Source organism: Dissoconium aciculare (assembly GCF_010015565.1).
Source record: "Dissoconium aciculare CBS 342.82 unplaced genomic scaffold K489scaffold_13, whole genome shotgun sequence".
NCBI classification, from domain to species: Eukaryota; Fungi; Ascomycota; class Dothideomycetes; order Mycosphaerellales; family Dissoconiaceae; genus Dissoconium; species Dissoconium aciculare.
Genome location: NW_022984963.1, coordinates 695,370 through 713,795, shown reverse-complemented (window position 1 = coordinate 713,795; position 18,426 = coordinate 695,370). Strand labels below are relative to the sequence as shown.

The 18,426-nt window shown below is 51.8% G+C and overlaps 5 protein-coding genes across 5 annotated transcripts; 1 reads left to right on the top strand and 4 right to left on the bottom strand.

Annotated features, from left to right (window-relative positions):
* Positions 1-74: 74 nt before the first annotated feature.
* Positions 75-4,652, bottom strand: K489DRAFT_412924 (uncharacterized protein; the record flags this gene model as incomplete). The annotated part of the gene is made up of 1 exon (XM_033607987.1): positions 75-4,652. One exon carries the CDS (start codon positions 4,650-4,652, stop codon positions 75-77), a length of 4,578 nt encoding a protein of 1,525 aa, XP_033456660.1.
* A 716-nt stretch (positions 4,653-5,368) lies between these two features.
* On the bottom strand, positions 5,369-6,790 carry K489DRAFT_363210 (uncharacterized protein). Its single transcript, XM_033602678.1, has 2 exons — positions 6,272-6,790; positions 5,369-6,215 (listed from the first exon to the last, which is right to left on the bottom strand). The coding sequence occupies exons 1-2, from the start codon at positions 6,386-6,388 to the stop codon at positions 5,628-5,630; spliced, it is 705 nt and encodes a 234-aa protein (XP_033456659.1). The 5' UTR covers positions 6,389-6,790; the 3' UTR covers positions 5,369-5,627.
* K489DRAFT_70935 (uncharacterized protein) lies at positions 6,555-7,471 on the bottom strand. Its single transcript, XM_033608858.1, has one exon. The coding sequence runs from the start codon at positions 7,267-7,269 to the stop codon at positions 6,721-6,723; it is 549 nt and encodes a 182-aa protein (XP_033456658.1). The 5' UTR covers positions 7,270-7,471; the 3' UTR covers positions 6,555-6,720.
* Positions 7,472-11,371: 3,900 nt separating this feature from the next.
* Positions 11,372-12,719, bottom strand: K489DRAFT_70929 (uncharacterized protein). Its single transcript, XM_033608857.1, has 2 exons — positions 11,680-12,719; positions 11,372-11,621 (listed from the first exon to the last, which is right to left on the bottom strand). The coding sequence occupies exons 1-2, from the start codon at positions 12,603-12,605 to the stop codon at positions 11,576-11,578; spliced, it is 972 nt and encodes a 323-aa protein (XP_033456657.1). The 5' UTR covers positions 12,606-12,719; the 3' UTR covers positions 11,372-11,575.
* Positions 12,720-16,601: 3,882 nt separating this feature from the next.
* Positions 16,602-17,426, top strand: K489DRAFT_373459 (uncharacterized protein; the record flags this gene model as incomplete). Its single annotated transcript, XM_033603423.1, has 3 exons — positions 16,602-16,612; positions 16,738-16,801; positions 16,830-17,426. The coding sequence occupies 3 exons, from the start codon at positions 16,602-16,604 to the stop codon at positions 17,424-17,426; spliced, it is 672 nt and encodes a 223-aa protein (XP_033456656.1).
* Between the last annotated feature and the right edge of the window lie 1,000 nt (positions 17,427-18,426).

Below are 18,426 nucleotides of genomic sequence, written 5' to 3'. Positions count from 1 at the left end.
GAACTTCCACGAGCGCGACGCAAGCGGATCGGTGAGCGTACAACACTCATGTCGCTAGGCTAATTTGGCAAACCCTATCCCTTCTTACCTAACTTCAAGGTGAACTTCTTTTTCAGCGGCGGCGGTTCGTCATTTGCAGAAGAGCCGACTTCTGCTGCCTTTGAGGACGGTGGCGGCGGACGAATGGCGCCATTTGACGGGCTCGCAGTGCCTGGAGCGCTCGGTCTAAATTTGATGGGATTTGCTGATGATGCTTTTGACTGAGACTCCTTGCCGGCTGAACCGTAAGATCGAAACGCGCCAAGGTTGGTTGAAGCCTGATTTTTTGACGTGGCGAAGCTGGATGGAGGGCTGAAGGAGCTAGCTGGCTGGGTCGTCGGGGATTGGAATGTCTTTGCCTGCGCAAGTGACGCAGGGTGTTGATTGGGGACGTTTGGTGTATTGGAACGTGGTAGCGGTGGTCGAGCCTGCGATGATGCTGGCGTTGATCCATTCGGGGCGGATTTGATCGTAGGCTTCGGGGCTGCCAAAAGAATATCCTTCGCTCGTCGTCTTGTGCTTTCATTACGCAGTCGAAGTATTGCCACGACGCTGTTCTGCGCATCTACGATTGGCCGCGGTGTAGGGGTGGATGTTGTGCGATGGTTGGCCATGGGATTCTTCGGAGTGGAAAGTTTGCCTAGTTTGACTACTTTCGGAGTTTCTTGAGTTACGTCGTTTGACATTTTGCGCTTCACTCCGCCCAGACTTAGTTTGAATCCAGTTCGTTCTGTAGTCGTCGGCACAGCTGAAAGAGGCGGCGACATCTCGGCGACAGGCTGCGATTGCGCGTGTTGTGCTTGCATGCTGGTTTGTGAAATCTTCAGCTTGAGGCTGTCGATTTGCGACTGTTGATTCTTTTTCTCCGAGATGTACTTTTTCGTTGCTGAAGAGAGAGGCCCAGTATACCGGAGATGGTTGGCCTCGAGCTCGACGTAATCCTCGACGCTCAGGCCAATGCGTGGGCTTGGCTCTGACAGGAAGGCTCCTTCACGGTAAAATTCCATCTTGCCTTTGCCCACATGACGACAGCGGTATGGCCGAGGCAAATTCAAAGTGACGACGGCGGCAGTCACTGGTTGGACTACCAACGCTGCTACATCACAGAAGTTGGCGACTTCGTCAATCGTGATGTCGGGCGATGTTATAGCGTACCAGAGAGCATCTCGAAAGATTCCGCTTTCTGGGAGAGTGGTTTTGAGCGTTGCGATCGCCCCTTCCGGACTCGCTTTGCGAGCGGCATCAATCTCTTGCAGCGTGACCGTGTTGACGACGTCCTGTTCGAGAATTAATCCATCGGTAGTTGGAGGAGGCGCTGCCTTGACAGGTTCGACATCATCCAGGGCGATATGACCAAGTGCTTCGCCGAAGAGGCGCGTGAGTCGATCCCGAAAGTAGGGAGATGCATGATCCACGATGGAGTGGATAAGATGCTTCAGTACCGGCATTTTTCGACAAAGGCCAATCTCGTTGAGACAACGGAAAGCTGCCAGTCGGACGTTCTCGGCCGTGCTGGGCCGGGTGTACTGCAGCAACTCCATACGTTTGTCTTTGACGATCCCGGCCTTGGTCAACTTTTGCAAGCACTCGATTGCGGTCGTCGAGTAGATATTCTGATAAGTGACCACCCACTCGTCAATGCGGCGGTATCGCTCAATTTCTCCCACTGCAGTCTGCTCGAAATCAGCATCGGGATTCTCCACGTCCATCCCATCGAGGGCAGGCTCTTCTTCTCCGAAGCTGAAATCATACGCCGGCTGGATCTCGCGATGTGATACCACCAGTGATTCGGTCAGGCACTTCATCAATGTTGCGACGTAGTGACAATCAGAGACCGGATTCTCAGAATTGTCATTAAATTTGAGCTTGTCGACGAAAAATTGCTGCAGAGCGCGTGGCACTCTATTGTCGGCGTCGCGGAAAGTCGCCATCGCTCGAGGGATGGCGCATTGAATGAGAAAAGTTACCCTGCTTGAGAAGTCGTTGGGTCGTGGCATGACTGAACCCTCATCGCAAAACATGTGAGAGAATGCCTTCTCCAACTGGTACTGACCAATTTCAGATAATTGGTGGCCACCTTCTTTGTCCTTGGCAAGGATCGCGATGCCTTCCGCGGCCATGACGCGAATACCGTGGAAATAGCGAGTGTCCATCAATGTTCGAACCATAAGAGTGAGCGAAACGTGATGCGGCGCCATACCCAGGATGAATTTCATGGAATCATACTGCGCCACCAGGTCCCTATCCTGTTGGAGCTGTGAGATATACATGTGTGACGGCATGAACAGATGAATCTTGCCGATCCACTCGAAATCAGCATCCATGCGGATCCATTCATAGCTCTCTTGGCCCATTCGTTCTTCGTCTTCGGCGCTCCACTCTGCGAGTTTCCAATCCTTTAAATCTTGGGCAGAGTCAAGAACATCACCCAGAGAGTAGAGGAGCGGTTCGTCGCTGCCATCTCCGTGTGTGGGTCCGTCAGCCATTGCGCGTTCCTTCTGCCTTCTCGATCGCTTCAGTCGTTTGTACTTTGTGTTGTATTGAATCTCCAATTTTGTGACAGCTTCTCGGATCTCGACGATGTGCTCGTAAGGGGTTCCATCGGCCTCGTGGATACGGATAGTCATGGGACCTGTGAAGACAGCCTGCATCTCTGGGGCCCACACCTCTTGCACATATTCCTTGATTTCCCTCATGAAATTGGATGGCTCGAATGCAGGCTTCGTGACGCGCTGCAATTGCATCTGGGTGATGGTCATCTCTACGACTGTCTTCTTCTTGTTAAATCTTTGCGAAACTGAAAAGATGGGACACCCTGCGCCCTTGACCCATTGTTTAAAAAACGATTCAAGCTTGTTGTGGCCATACTTTTCACAAGTTCTCTGGAAGTCCTCGGTGGTGAGCTCTGAATTCACGAGTGACCCGGTCTTCGCATTTAGGAAAATCCTGTTGATACTTCGCGTTACTCCTGTGGACCCGCTGGATTTCACGAGTCGGCGGTCGAGAATTCCGAGGACGAGCGAAGATTTGAGGTCAATAAAGTCGCGGATCGAGGAATCAAGATGTTGCAGGGGGCCCAGGTGCCAGATGGAGGGCCGATCAACGTCTAGCTCATAGACCTTCTCAGCAGCGAGCTTCTGCTGCCATCGATACTCATTGTTGCCGGCAAGCTTCTTCATGAATAAGTCGGTCATGAAACCAGCTATTCCAGAAGTGACCCATGTGTCCTCGAGCGCCTTCGGAATTATATTGACGCCGCTCCATTGGTTCGCCACGGCACGAACAAGAATTCGAGTGTGTCTATCTAGTGGCTCGATGATTTCCTGTGGGAACAGAAGTCTCTCACTGCAAATTGAAAGACCCGCAGCGTCCACGGTATCTTGCACTAAATCATCCACGAAAAGCGTCTGGTAACTTGTGAATGGAAAACGGCCGTAATTGGCGGTTAAGTAGTCGATCGCTTGACATGTGGGCATGCAAGTGTTCTCGACTTCCTCACTACGACCTGGTAGACAGTATCCAGTGGCCACCTTCACAGCTGTCTGTCCGAGCTTTTCTTCATCTTCGGTAGCACGGAACATGGTAAGGTCGACGGGTTCGAACGGACCGACGGCAAAAGCGATATGTCGTGCCGTTACCGGCTCGTTGAGCGTAAACACAAGCGTATGCCGGGATTCGTCCTCTTGGTCAGAGATGTCATCGGACAGCTCACCAACGCAAATCACAGCGAGGTCTAGCGCCGCCTCCTCTGGACCAAGATCGATGAGAAAATCGTCGGCTGGAGACGTATCTAATTTAACATTGGGCTCGGCAGCCTTCGAATCCGATTTTGTACCAACAGTTTTGGTCTTCGCAGGAACATCTCGCTTTGTTGTCTTGAACGCATCGCCTAAGGTTCTCGGAGTTCTGATGGCTATTTCCCAAGTGCACCGGGAGGACGTATCGTCAAGACAAGGGAATATGCACGATGTGTTCCCAGAGAGCGGCGAGGCTTTGGAATAAACGTAGGGATATCGTCGGTCACCATCGTGACAACCAATCCAGTGCAAGCCATCACGGAAATGTTCCACCTCAAACTCGATCGTCACTTTGATGGGAGCGAATTGGGGGCCCTGCTGTTGCGCTCCTGGTGTTACAGCACCATCAGCAATGGCAATGAAGTCCGTTTCCTGCTTCTCAAGGCTCGGCACGTCATTATAGACTGGTAGAGTGGTAATGTTGTCCAGCTGCAATTCCTGGATTTTGAGCTTCGGAGGTATCGCGATAACCAATTCAGGATTTCGCGTAGACTGCAGATATTTCTCAATTCTCGTCTTGATCATTCCATGCTGTTCAATGTTGGATTTTGGAGGAACCCGTAACCGACTGTATGGATCATCCAATTCCCACCTTGCAGCAATCCCTCCTATCTGAATCGCCAGAGGGCGAGATTGCCGGCAGTGTAATCGAATCTCCCGTACATCTGAGACCAGCGGCGTGATGGTTATTTCCGTGCTTCCCTTGAGCGATCGATTGGGGAAATCGAGGTCCAGGTCAACTCTCTGTTTGAGGATAGCATATTGCGACTGCGCTGTATCGACGAGCGCAATAATCGGTTCAGAATCATCAGGCATGTTTGAAGCGGCATTTCCCGTATCAAAAGGCGATCCGCAAGCCGCGCGTGTCTCGAGGCGACGACGTCGCGACGACGAGCCTTCTAGCGATTATGACAGCGTTGCCAGCTGTCAGACCTCAACATCGCGATCCGCTGAGAAATTTCTTTTTTGCGACGGATGCGGTCTGGCGAGAATAGTGGGAGTTGATACTGTTGGAGATGGTGGTGGTGATGGTGGTGTATGAGCGCAAACTGCCCGTCATGGCACTTGAAGCAGCGTCACCGCGAATCTTCAATACCGTGCAGCTTTGGCGATAGACCGCGTTAAACTAAAAGTCACGTGACACAAATGCTTGCAGCGACGCTCATGGGCGACACGTCGAGCTCTTTCCAGGCATCCGTCAAATCGGATGGGACACGAGAATGACTCTTCAGATATCGATCTCCACATTTTGTGCGGTACATTTTATCTCCATCGTTTAAATTGAGCCATCGAGTCCCCCCATACGATCGAACCGACGACTGGGCTCGCGACCCTTGTATTGGGAACAATTGTGTAGCCACACTTGAAAACAATGAGAATGCGCTGCCTCATTTGTATTCTAAGGTCTGAAAACGCACCTTGGCTGCCTGTGGCCATCAAGACTTTCGCAATCTCAAATGGCAAGGGAAGAACAGCTTATGGAATTGCGCTTTGGCCTGGCCACGAACGGCCACTGACGCTTGTGTTCTTTTCATGTATTTGTGCTGAAATTATTATTACTATATACATTATGTTGCCTTCATGTATTGGGCGTAGATATCGCGAACCAGTCGCTGCTATGGGATGACTTTTTGGGACATTAGAATCATGATGCCGTGTCTTGATTGTGAAATGAAATCGTGATTGCAGGGGAAATGTCCTCCCTGCAAGGCTCGTACGGGGTGGCCTGTGGTGAAGCATCCGTCTAGCGATGCAATAAGCAGTGAATGGTCCGTGTGCATCCCGAGGTCGCTATCGATACTCAGCTCGCACAGGGTCCCAGAAGGCAGGTTTTTTTGGTAATGGTGCGGCAGTGTCCACATGCAAAGCCTCTATTGTATCTTCCGAAACTAGTGTGCTAGAATGCTCGACCGAGTGTCCCGGCTGGAGCACAGGCAAGCTGTTGGAATTGCTTTCCGGTCGCCCAGATCTAAGTCCTGCTTCTTGATCTTCGTCGACCAGGGATCCAAGAGCTGATGGCATAACGAGGGGCTGAGAATTGGTGTCGTCACCGGAGGTGCCGCTCGCACTCGCAGGTGACGAAGACATCTGCCGTCTCGAGTTCCTTTCGTCACGATAGCGGAACACGTGCCAGACCATCCAGCGGATAATCCAGTTTCCATACGCTCCATCAGTGTCAGGATCCTGCGCGAGGTCATATATTATTCTTGTCGCTGGACTCGCTTCGCGATGAATGCGCTTGAGTTCATCACGCATTGCCATCTCGTCAATCTGTGCAAAAGTATAGCGTGGGGGCTTCAGATTCTGATCATCACGAAGAGAAGGGATTAAGGATTGAGGCCCAATTGTGAGTCGACGCCAACCCTCGCTTGCTTCTTCCTGCGTTCATGGTCAGTGAAGAACATTCACATGCTGAGTACAATGTGGCGTTTTACCTTCATCATAGTGTACAGACGACGGTGGCCTCCATTTTGTTCATCAAGCCCAAGTCTCTTGAATAGACTTGCTTTCGATTCGCTCTGTGCCACTGGCTCTAGCATAGATGGACTCATGCTCTGCGGCTTTTTCGTCTCGTGTTGACTCCAGTGCAGTCTCAGCGATACGGTTTCAGCGATACAATCTGTAAGCCAAGAAATTATCGCACGCTCAATTTTCCACAGTATGAACCAGGTGATCGCTGCTTGAGGTACATCGTCATTCAAGCGCTTATCAGTGAGAAGGGACCGGTCTGTTCCTGAGGTATGTTGTCATTTAGCATGAGCCGAGGCTGGCTTCAGTGCTCGGTGTTTGTGAGGACAATGAATACAATTGTTGAGGCAGATCTACAGCGATCGGGACACCCTCCGAAAATGTGCGTCATAGCTTTCGGCAATCCGGCAGGTTGTCAACTCTGACGGTGACATTGGAACAGATGGTAAATGTTGCCGATGAACAGATGGCGTCGAAAGATCATAGGGCACATACGCGCGACAGGATTCCTAGGAACAGTCGCTTTTCGGGAGCCATACGCAAATCCGTCATGTGCTGTTGATAAGTCAGCCACCGCCAAGCAAAGAGACGACCAAAAGCCAGGGTTCTTATCTGGTTCAGCTGCCGTCGGAGTGGAGTCCTCTGGGTGTGGCTGGGCCCCGATGCACCTCCAAATGTCTGGGTAACATCGCCACTTGAAGATCGCGAAAAAATTGTGGAGATATACACCATCTCGCTTAAGGATATGACGCAGGACAAGACTGAGCAGCCGAGTGCACCTCAGAGTCTGGAAGCAGTGTGGCAGTTCGGTGGCTTGAGTACAAGGCCATTCGCATTCAGGCACGAGCCAGGCACAGGCCACATGTGTTATTCTCATATCCGGGGCGATCAACAAAATACCATCGCGAAGTCGTCTCTTGAGATATATAGAGGCAAATCTGGGGTCGAAGCGCAGGTGGCACATTCTGCGCAGCTCTGATCGGGAGATTCACATCTTTCTGGTTGCACTCTGAACAGTCCGTATTGCTCTGACGACGATGGACACCCTAGGCGTCCAGACATCCTGCTCATACGTGTTGGAGAGTGGTGACAACAACGAATGGGCCTTATCAAATCGTTGCTGACGGTTGCTCGCTCAACAGATAGACGGCTACAGCACGGCCAGGAGACCATACAGATATCGTAAAGATCAAGGATCATGCATCCCCATTGATATTCGTCTCGTAGGACATGAGGCCGAATTAACCTCTTTCAGAGCGCGCGCTATGGCAGCTGATGTCACAAAATAGGCTCTTCGATATCGAGCGAAACCTAGTATGAGGACATCGTGAAATGAATTACTTGTTGCGTTTAAGCCTATCGCTTTTTTCAATGGCGCAAGCGCGACGACTCGAACGGAAGGTGTTGCAAAAAAAAAAAGAAAAAGGCACCCATTAGCGTGTGGTCCAGCGGATGCTCAAGACAACAGCCTGCGTCGCAGTAGCTTGTTTTGCCGGTGCGGAGCGCGAATGAGGATATAGATGACGCCTTCATCCACGTCAGCTGTGTCATCATTTACCCGCGGAGGTATCGAGTTGCGCGCAGCTCGAACCTTCGCGTAGTCCGTCATGTTTCTAATCCGAAAAGAAGGAACAATGCCTTGGAAGGTCGATCTCCAGAAGCCCGAATAATCCTCGCCATGTCACACGGTCGGCGGCCATTCGCCGTAGTCTCTTTGGGATCTGCACAACAACCCAGACCTTTGGGCGGGGAAAGTTTCAGCACTGGTAAGGGTCATCCCCGCGTGGTGCACAGCCGCACGTGATGCACACCTCCAGCCATTTTCCACCCTCAACTTCAATAATTAATAACTTTACAACGAGTGGTTCAAATGACCTCAAATTTGAACAGGGCGCAGTTTATAATGAATGTATTTAGCTGTCCAAGTGATATTGCTCTAGATGCTTTGGTCGCCGAAGGGCGCGGCCACTCCGCTGTGACACCAGAACTGGCTCCGATAGGGATACCGGCTCTTCGAGGGCTACAGCAGGAGCAGCAGGTATTGCCACGACCGCAGACTGCTTCGTCTGCTTCGGACGAGCCTTAGTCTTCTTCGCTGACTGCAGAAGGGTCGTTTGAAGCTGTACTGCCGCCGCCTTCGTCTCTTGGAGAGCGCGCTTCTCCGCTGCCTTGCTTCGAGCCTCCTCCGCCCTCACCTCGGACTGCTTCTTCCGCTCTAGACGACGTTGTTCCAGCTCATGTTGCTTTGCTAGCAACGCTGCCTTCGAGGCTTCCTTCTGAGCTGCTTTTGAAGCCGCTACAGCCACTGCTTCGGCTTCCTTTTGAACCTGCAGCTGCTTAGCAGTCATAATCTTCTGAGGCGAGAAGAAGGTTGACCCTTGATTATCCTGAGACCTCACTTCTTCGAAGAGCGCCTTCCCACGCTTCCGCTTCTTCTTCTCATTAATAAGAGCTGTTTTGAAGCTATCATTTTGAACCTTAAGCAGCGCGTTCTGAGTTTGAAGGGCGTGTAGTGTATTTTGCAGAATAACGGCTTTCTTCCTCGAATCCTCGTCGTATACCTCTTGAACCACGTCTTTGAAGAGCGCTCTTACCTTCCGAAGGTCAGAGGCAGACAGTATTGAGGTACTGGAGCCCTGAGAACACGGTCGGCTGGCTGTAGCAACTGCCTGTGGTTCTAATGGCCGGAGGACTTCGGAGGGGTCAAATGGATGAATACCGGTCCTTCGCCACGCAGAGCACACGTTGTCCACGGAGAAGGCCTTAATAAAGGCCGGCCAGAAGAGCCGGAAGAAGTCACGCTTCGTTATCGAGCTCAAGCCCTGGCAGTCCCTTATAAACACGTCCAGCTCTTGACTGTAGTAAATTGCGAGCGGCGAGAACAACGCGACGTCTAATGGCTGTAAACGGTGCGTAGAATGAGGTGGATACACTGCTACTAGTATCCGGTTGTCACTGCAGTATTGTAAGAAGGCCATATTGATATGAGAACCGTGTCCGTCGACGAAGAGCAGCCGCCAAGCCCTTCCAGCCTTCGCCTTCGTATATCGGTCAAATACCTGAGTGAGCCACGCCAGTCCGAGTTGATTATCCGTCCAGCCATTGGGCGAAGACGCGAAGAAAGCCTCTTCGTGTCCGAAGTCCTGTACCCACGACTCTTGAATATTACCTGTTGAGGCCTTATAAATTAGAGCAGGTGGAATCCAGCCGCCGTCAGCGCAGATACAGGCTACAGTCGTTACCCACTCGCGGCTACCGTCCTGTACATTGCCTACGAGCTTCTTCTGCTGTACGGCCGCTTTCGTGAAGACTCTCTTCGCCTTCGAGAGGAAGCCAATAAGGAAGCCCTTCTCATCCATATTATAGATGTTCGCAGGCTGTACGCTGTATTGTTCAATTTTCTGTTCAATAAGGTCGAAGTACGCCTTGTATTCATCATAGTTATCCGCCTTCTGCCTCGCTACATCAAATGGCCTCAAATACCGTGATTCAAGGTCATTCTTCCACCTGCTTAGGAAGCGTCCCATCCAGCTCTTTCCAGGGTAGCGGCCACTGATATCGTGCACAAAGGTATGGACCATGGCCGGAGTAGGTGGCAAACCACGTGCAGTGAGGTTTTGGATGTATTTGACGAGCTCACCCTCCTGCGCCTTTGTCAATATTTGCTGGTTCTCATGTTTATAGCTTCGAGAATTTGTCACGCCATTGAATCGCTTGCTGAGAGTCGATCGGTCCACGGAGAACAGCCTGGCTGCCTCTGAGATATTCGGCTGGTCTTGTTCTTTCAAATAAGCCACTGCTCGTTCAATTTGGTCCCTCATTGATGAAGTTATACGCGTTCAAAGCTGATGCTTCATTTGGAGTCCATTCAAAGCGGACTGTGCATCACGTGCGGCTGTGCACCACGCGGGGATGACCCTTATGCAGGGCTACCAATTCCAGGCGTTGCGTGAGATAATCGTCCCCGCATCAGACTTGATTGAGCCCTGCTCATCTGAAAGCTAGTGCGGCGCGAGGGATAGATGCTTGGAGAAAATTGCCCTTCGGAGATCGCATGCGTAGTGAAACAGCATGGAGCAACCGCCTCTGCTTACAGAACGTCCAAGTGGGCGGCTTTGTGAGCATTCTCGATGACGAGCTGGCGTGCCTTGACCCTGAACCAACATGGAATCTGGGAAGTTTAAACCTCGTACACAACAAGCGTTCAAACATCAAGATGCCCTGGCTGGATGAATGGAAAGACGTGTAGGAACCCCGTCACACCCTCTGGACGAGCCGCATCCTGGAATTGGAGCATGGATTCTCAATGCTGGACGGCGGACGCGACATGCTTGTCTGAGCCCAATGCTCGGCTCGAGCGGTAGAAGATTATCTATTTGTCATTGTCCGCCCAATTTGCAGACTCACCTAATGAGTGGCATCTCGAGGGAATTAAGCCTTTAATTCATTTATGCAACATCACCAAGCTTCGTCGACCGGCCAACACATGTCTTGAGAGAAGTCCAGAGCGACGCACTTAACGCAAAGCAATGTGCTCCTTTGTCCAATACACCTTCCGACTCTGTGGACATTACTGCCACGTTGAAGAGCCTTGCCCTGAAGCAGAGTCCAGGAACCCGCCAGCTCGCTGTCCTGGAGGTCTTGAGCCAAAAGTGTATTGCATCGACGAGGTTTGTATCTCATGGCAGAATTTTCATCACATTTTGACGCAGATAGCACCGCAGACTGCAGGGCCATGCCCAGACCCCTCTAAGCACCCGGAGATTTCTCCTTCGAGCACGTCTTTAATGTGGGCTGCCCGACTTGGAAAGACAACGATGCAAGGCGAGGGAAACGCATGGTCGAGGAGTCAACAACAGTGACAGAAGGTCAAGCTGCTGGCAGGAGACGACGACAATGAGCTCCGCTTCGATTTCGACCATATCGAAAGTCGTTCCCCGCGCTGTTCTTGGGAATTCCACCACCACCAAAATGCTTCACAGACATCATAACCCGTACACCAGACACAGTTGTCTGCGAACTGATCCGGTGCTCCCTTGGTCCGCAGCCCGTACTTCACATAAGCGCAAGGTCTTCGCTGATAGGAGGGATTCTACACAATTTGTATCACATCATCTCGCTGAATTTCACACAAACATATATGTCACAAATTTCATGTACCTGTTGTCACACGAGCGATCTTCGTTCTCGGTGTATACCATGACGATTCAAACAGTGCGAGAAGCAATGGATATAGTATCACATTATTGCTCAAGCCCCAACTACAAGTGTTATTGCCTCGCTGAGCTCTCAGGTGAATCATGCTGAGGCATGTTTCTAAGGAACAAGGCTTGTAAGCGGACGATCCTATGCGTAAGAGACCTGGAGAACTTACCGTAGACACGTTGAATTCACCCTCTGACACTGTAAGCATCCACCAACTCCGGGCTCGCACCTTACTTTCTTCTCGCGACAGCGATCGCAGGCTGTTGCGAGACGCTTGCGTGGAATGTTGGCTTTCGTCAAACCCCACCATTCATTCACGCGCTCTCCATTAACCTCGTATGGTAGGCATAGTCCGCCTTCGTAAATATGGAACTTCTGCCCGTTGATCATCTCCACTCCGATGTATCCCCTGTTCTTATAGCCCGCTGCGGCAGGTAGAAGTCCAGGAACATACTGAAGGATTGTTGGATTGCCAAGACTATCATCCGCTCGGTTTGCGAGAGATTCATGTGTGAGAGGCAGATGAGGACTTCTGCTCACAGGGTCGAATGATTGACGGTCCCGTTCATACTCTTGCTTGATACGATCGTCATGCTCCTCCGGACCGTGAGAGGCTGCAGCGTATCGAGCACAGTCTCTACCATATCTTGCGCTCATATCCGCCTCCTCACCGGTGGATTGAATTGATTCATAGCCAGGCCGTACCGCAAGACCTTCTTGGCCTCTTCGACCGGGCGATGTGACGGTCCAGCCGGCCAATGAGGAGTCTCTTCGAGGCATAGCAGAGTGTTCGGGCAATCCCATGACTTTAGGGAGCCCGTGTCCCGTCAACTGGGTCGGAAATGACTGTTGTGGGCGAGCGTGACGATCCACATTCGTATTGCCTAAGCTATCGGGGTGGGCAAACGCTCCGTTCAAGTCCCGCGGGCGATGATAGGCCACATGCCCTTCAGCGGTCGCTGTACGCTGCCCAGCTTGGTCTTCAGTTCGCGTCGTAGGACGAGCCTCGAAGGCGGTGGTCGTCCTTGCGTCGTACCATTCTGCAATCGGTGGCAAACTTAGAGCTTGCGAACCAAGACGATCCTCTGGCTGCATTGGTGAGTTTCTCTTTGATAGTGGAGCGTTTTGGCCCGCGGCAACAGGCGGGCGAACAAGTGGTGCTCCTGTACAATCGAGTCCGTGTGGAGAGCTAATGGTCACGCCGTTTTGTCTTGTAAATATTATATCAAGATCATGTTAGGTTAGAACAAAAGTGGTAATTTGGTTCGGGTCAACGCGAAAAATTGGCAGGGAGCAAGGTCGAGGGCCGTCATGAAACACTTCTCAGCTTTTCATGGTCAGGGTCACTGAAGAGATGCCCGAGTTGGCTTCTGAATACCAGAGAGGTGTGGCGGCTGCGCCCATGTGCAGCATCAAATGATGAGCTCGGGACCGACATCTGCCGTTGAAATGTGAGGGAATCTTTAGAACTATTGCTGCACCCCAAATTCCCCTGCTGACAGGGATCTCGTTTTCAACAGAACAAGGATTGCCACGAGTGTACACCCATTGCGCCGCCGCACGATTGATCATCGAAAGAACAGAAACTAGATTAACCAGATCGAGTCATGTGGTGAATGGCACAAGCAGTGGACAAAGCGGACGAGGCACTCCGATTAGTCGCCAGCTTTGTGAGTATTCCCGTACTGTACAGTACAGGAGAGCCGTGCGGCGTTGGCGTCGCAACACGGTGCATGAGCTGAACTTTGCCGCAAGGCTCAGCCTGGGCTTCGTCGAGGATTACTTTCTTTGTCGCAGAAGATCGACCATGGTATCAATAATGTTGATTGCAAATTCCCGAGCAGTTGCCATTGCTGGGCTCAAGATCTAAGTGCCCAGGTGAATAAGCGTAATGACGACCAGGGCATGATCGCCGAACGAACAAAGACGGCTGGAAAAGCAATGTCCTAAACGACTGTACGGTAGTGGCTAAAGGACAGTGCAACGTGGCGACAACACCGTCGATGCATGGTCGGTAATGATCACTTGCAGTAATCGAAAGAGTGTGTGTCCATGACCCCTGTAACGATGGCCCAAGTCACTTGGGGATTGCAACCACTGCAATATGATTCGTTCAAGTGCCGGTGGAACCTGATAAGTATCTCTGTTAGGTCGGAGAGAGTTGTCTCACTTGTGTTGCCGCTACTGACTAGTGGGCACTGCGTATCGCCTGACGGGCTCCAACCCATGGTGCCGAGCGAATTCCCTCAAAGGCCGCTACGTTTCGCCCGTCAACGGGTTGCATGACATCGACGCCTCAGACGAGAATACGACACATTTCCCTTAGCAGGTCTGCGCGACGAGGCGACGAAAGCCCATACGGGAATTGGATCTCGAGGGTGCCGTGATTACCCAGCTGACGCCGAGGGTTCACATAGCGCCGCAAGTCTTTCGTGGGAAGCTCGGAAAATAATGTTCAACATGTGCAGTGTGCAGATGCGCTAATCGATGCCAAGTCTAACAACCAGCCTGCAAACTTATTTATGCCCTTGTAGCCGTAGGCCCCATGGCTTTTATTACTCCAGCGGCCCAGGCTCGCTCTCCTGTATCTCGGACAAACAGTCACACGCAAATAGGCCATGATGATGTGACCACTACAGCTGTAGGCGCATGATGGCGTTCTGGACGACAGCGGGGAAACCTCGCTCCCGTCCCAGTCCATGCACGCTCTACATGGTGTGCAGTAGTCTCTCGCGGCACAACCGAAGTCGAAAATGCGCATGTGTTTGTAGCTGCCAGCACGGGGATTCGCTTTCAACGCATCTTGATCATGTCGAGTTTGAGTCCCGTTGGGACAAGGTCTGCTTCAGAGGTGACATGAAATGCATAGATATTTCAAGAAAGGATTTTTCTTCGACATGTCCATAGAACACCAATTCCATATCGTCGAGGCCGAACGACCGTGATGGTGGCTTGTTATTTGAAATGCACGGCGCCGCAAACAAACCCGGCCGCCTCCCTTCCTCTTTGCATCGCCGACGGCCGATCTGCATAAACAGATGAGTCTATCATTTGTGAATGTGTGGCACTTTTTGAGATGTACTTGCGCCATGTCACGACCAACAACAAACAACGCTGCTCGGCATCATCACGCCTATCGGACGCTTATTGTGAAGCTCATCACCACGTGAAGGTCGGGGTCTCTGCCGGGCTAGAACTGGAAAATGGGTCGAGCAGTCGCTACTGTCGGCTTTGCGCTTCCACCGCGGCTGATGCTGGACCATTTGCGCCAAGAAATCTGTTTACAACGGCGCAATCCGAATGAAGGAAGTCTACCCATTTTAGCTCCAATGTCCCGAGGCAGTCGAGGTTCCATCTCCGAGATGAACACTGGGACAGTTCAAAATGCGGAGATTGCTCCGTAGTATGGCGCAATTTATGTGCTTCAACCGTGGAGTCCATTTTGTACCATGTTTAAAACTTGTTAGACCTGATGTGTGCTACGCAGGAAATATGTATACATGTCCAGGTGCTCAGGAGCGCTTGGCGATGGCAATTGCCACCGACTCGGAGCATGCTCGGGTTTACACCTCGCCAGCGCTGTCTCTACGGCGGCTACACGCTAGGAAGGCACAACACCACTCGTCAGACACGTTGTGGCCATAAGCTTTTCACCCCTTGAGGATGACTGTCCATTGACGCTACCTGCTATTCGTGGTTATTGCGCTCTGGAGAAACGATGCTGCCGATCATCGATTTTCATGCCTGGCCAGTGATAGAGGGAGAGACGAAAGGGTGTGGTGCTGCTGCATGTGCCTCATTATGTTCATTTCGCAAGGAGCAGACCGTGCGTCTGAGACACTTTGCCATGCATGTCGCACGCGGTGCATACTATCCCCTCAATACTTCCAGCATGTAGTTCCTCTTTGCCATCTTGGGCGCGCGGTGGCTCCGAGGCATTCGTCAGCCGCGTGTCCACCACGATGGCCTACAGTAGCACCGTGCTGCCGTAGAATCAGAGTCACCTTGAGGAGCGAGACGACGATCGTTCTTCATCATTGCGATGTCCACGCCGATCTGTAGGGTTTCCCGTGAGATTTGGCATTGTCCCCTCACAGCGACATGGACCTTGTGGATAAGATGGTGGGACTTAGGCTTTCGCCGATCAGGCAGGCTGACAGCTCTTGTTATCGTTTCCGGTACAGTCCAAAACAATAGTATGCCCAGGTGAGATGGTACCGTAGTGTGTCAGCTTCATCACAGTAAAGCGTGACATCACGTGTGGCATAACCACACACCTGCACAGTGAGGACTTGTACAGTATACCTAGGTAGTTCCCACCTGCAACGTTCACAATTCGTTAGCTCTCGCGACGCCTATCTCTTTTCCCAGCTCATCAAACTCCAGCAATTTGTTACACAGCAAGCAATCATCCGGATAGAGAGACAGTGCACCCACGATCACAGAGGTCGTCGCTAGCTTTGTCAAGACGAAACACTGATACCAACGGGACACATACTAGGGAAGTTGCAACGCTCGGAAGTAGACTTGAGGAGCATTGTGGGACATACAAAATGCCGACAGTTGGCGGATGTGCAACCAACAAGAAGCGGAGGCGGGCAAGAACGTTGGAAGCCCCCACTCCATTTCATGCACCTGAGCACCTCGAGGAATTTCCAACCGAGTGCTGATTGGCTCCGACGTTATCGAAGTGCCTTGGCACATCAGCAGTGTGCAGGTGTGCCCGTGGAGGATCTACATGCGCTCTCCAAAGCCACCACAACGTGTGCCGTTCTGGAAAAGAAATGTCGAGGCGAAGAACATGTATTCCACCGGAGCTCCAAACGGCATGAATCGGCGGTACAGACTTCAGAGACGCTGTGATAGAAAGCAAGCGATTATATGGTTGACATGTGAACTGATCGAAGGGTCCCGAGGTCCTCGTGATGGGTGCTGATCTCAAGCTAAAATTTGCAAGCCGTTGACGCCAGTGTCCCAAATCCCACTTCGCCCACACCTCTTGCGATTTATCCAGTAGCCACAGCGCGAAATTCGGAACATGGTTACTAGGTGCTTCCGATAAATATGCGTGTCGGGGCCGGTACGGCGCCAATGTCGAGCACGTACGTCAAGGTCGTTGTGCGAAATCCTCATCTCGCGCGACAGAAATATGATTCGCCTGCTGGCAAGTTCTGAGCACGAGATACTGATCGCATACACATCATTCGGAGTATTACAACGTGGCCAGACTTGTCCTTCTGGGAGGCGAGAGGCGAGGAAATTCAGTGCTCAGCAAAACTGCCCGCCAATGCGTATGTAATCGTGGCTACCTCAACCCAGGATAAATTGGGCATGACACCAAACTTCAGTCGTCCTGTCCCGAACTCGCGTTCCCACTCGCAGGCGTCTGAGGAGAATCACTCTCCGACTTGCGAGAGAGCAGATCAAGGCCTTGCTGCCTCGGAACCAGCGACGGGCGTAAGAGAGCGTCGTGCGAGACCTCCACCACCAGTCTTTAAAAACCCTTGGTTGTCATTGGAGACTGGAGGAGTCACAGCTGAGATCGATGCCGTTCTCCACAGCTTCCCGGTGCCACCATCACCGCGACTCGACAGTGGATCATTCATACTCGGCAGCTTCGACGGTAGAGCGGTCGACCCAACATCTTCCAGACAGCAATCGGCGCAGACCACAAGCGAGCACCAAGGGTCACCAACATGGAGCCCGATATACTCAGCCCGAACTTCGACTTCGAGCAATCACGAGGACTCCTTTTGTCGCCGCCAGTCTGGCGAGAGGCTGAATTTCTCGCGGCCGTCGCTCCGGTCTTCGACCTTGAGTCACAGCGGCTCGCATCCAGCGCAGCAAGCTAGAATGATGTCTGCGGACCATGTAGCGAGCGACGTGAAGGAATCACAACCTCGGTCGAGCTGTTGAGACTTGGGTCGTTTTCTGAAGGTTATATGTTGATGGATTACGAGCGTTGCAAGCCTTGATAGGCTGATGCAAATCAGAATGTCGACACTCCACGCGGATTCCAATCTACAGATCGCAAACATGCTTTTGCACTGGACAACTTTGTTGACGAAGAGCGATTTTGTGGATCCTGGGCCCAGCCTGTCGCAAACGTCACCGCAGAACTGAGTGCTTAAGCAGAAGTCATTCTCAGTCAATTTCTTGAAAGTACCGCTGCTCGAGGAGAGTTCTCTTCTGATTATCACGTCCGCACATACTTACACGGGCGTGCCAGGCATCAAGTCGGGGCATCACTCGATAGCTCACGCAGGGGTCGAATGATTGCGGCGCAGAGATACCCCTTAAGAGGCGATGATTAGGCGCCGTGTGGAGTACCCTCCTGTGATGCATTCCAATTCAAACAATGCGGTCCAAATCTTCCAATCAATTACACAGTTCGGAGCTGCCATCGATCGCTCGGCCGCCCGCACATGGTACTGCTGGCGAATCGACATCAATTCTCAGCTTTGGTACAGAAGAGATCAGAGAGAGCCATGCTCGCGACAAATTATACGGGGACAACAAACAATTTCATAGGAACGAAAGCGCAAGAACACGATGGTAATGGACTGGAATTTCTCCTGTCGGGAGTCCCTAAAGGGAGATGCTCCCTGTACTTGTCATTTCGAACTCGCTGGGAGCGGCAGAGCGGTACTACTCACTGATGAGAGGAGACTCCCGCGCGCGCTGGTAATTGCGAACATCATTGTAATGGCCTGTAACAGGAGCAGAGTTGAGCCCTGCAACAGCAGCGACAGAGTCAGCCTTCGAGTAGGAACTACAGCAACTATCGACGCTGGAACCCTGGTGGATAAGCACCGATTCTAGATAAAAGGAATAAACGAGCCGATGAATTGGCCGAATCTAGGAAAATGGAGGGCTCGACATCCTATTGGAACGAATGGAAGTGGAAGAGATCGTC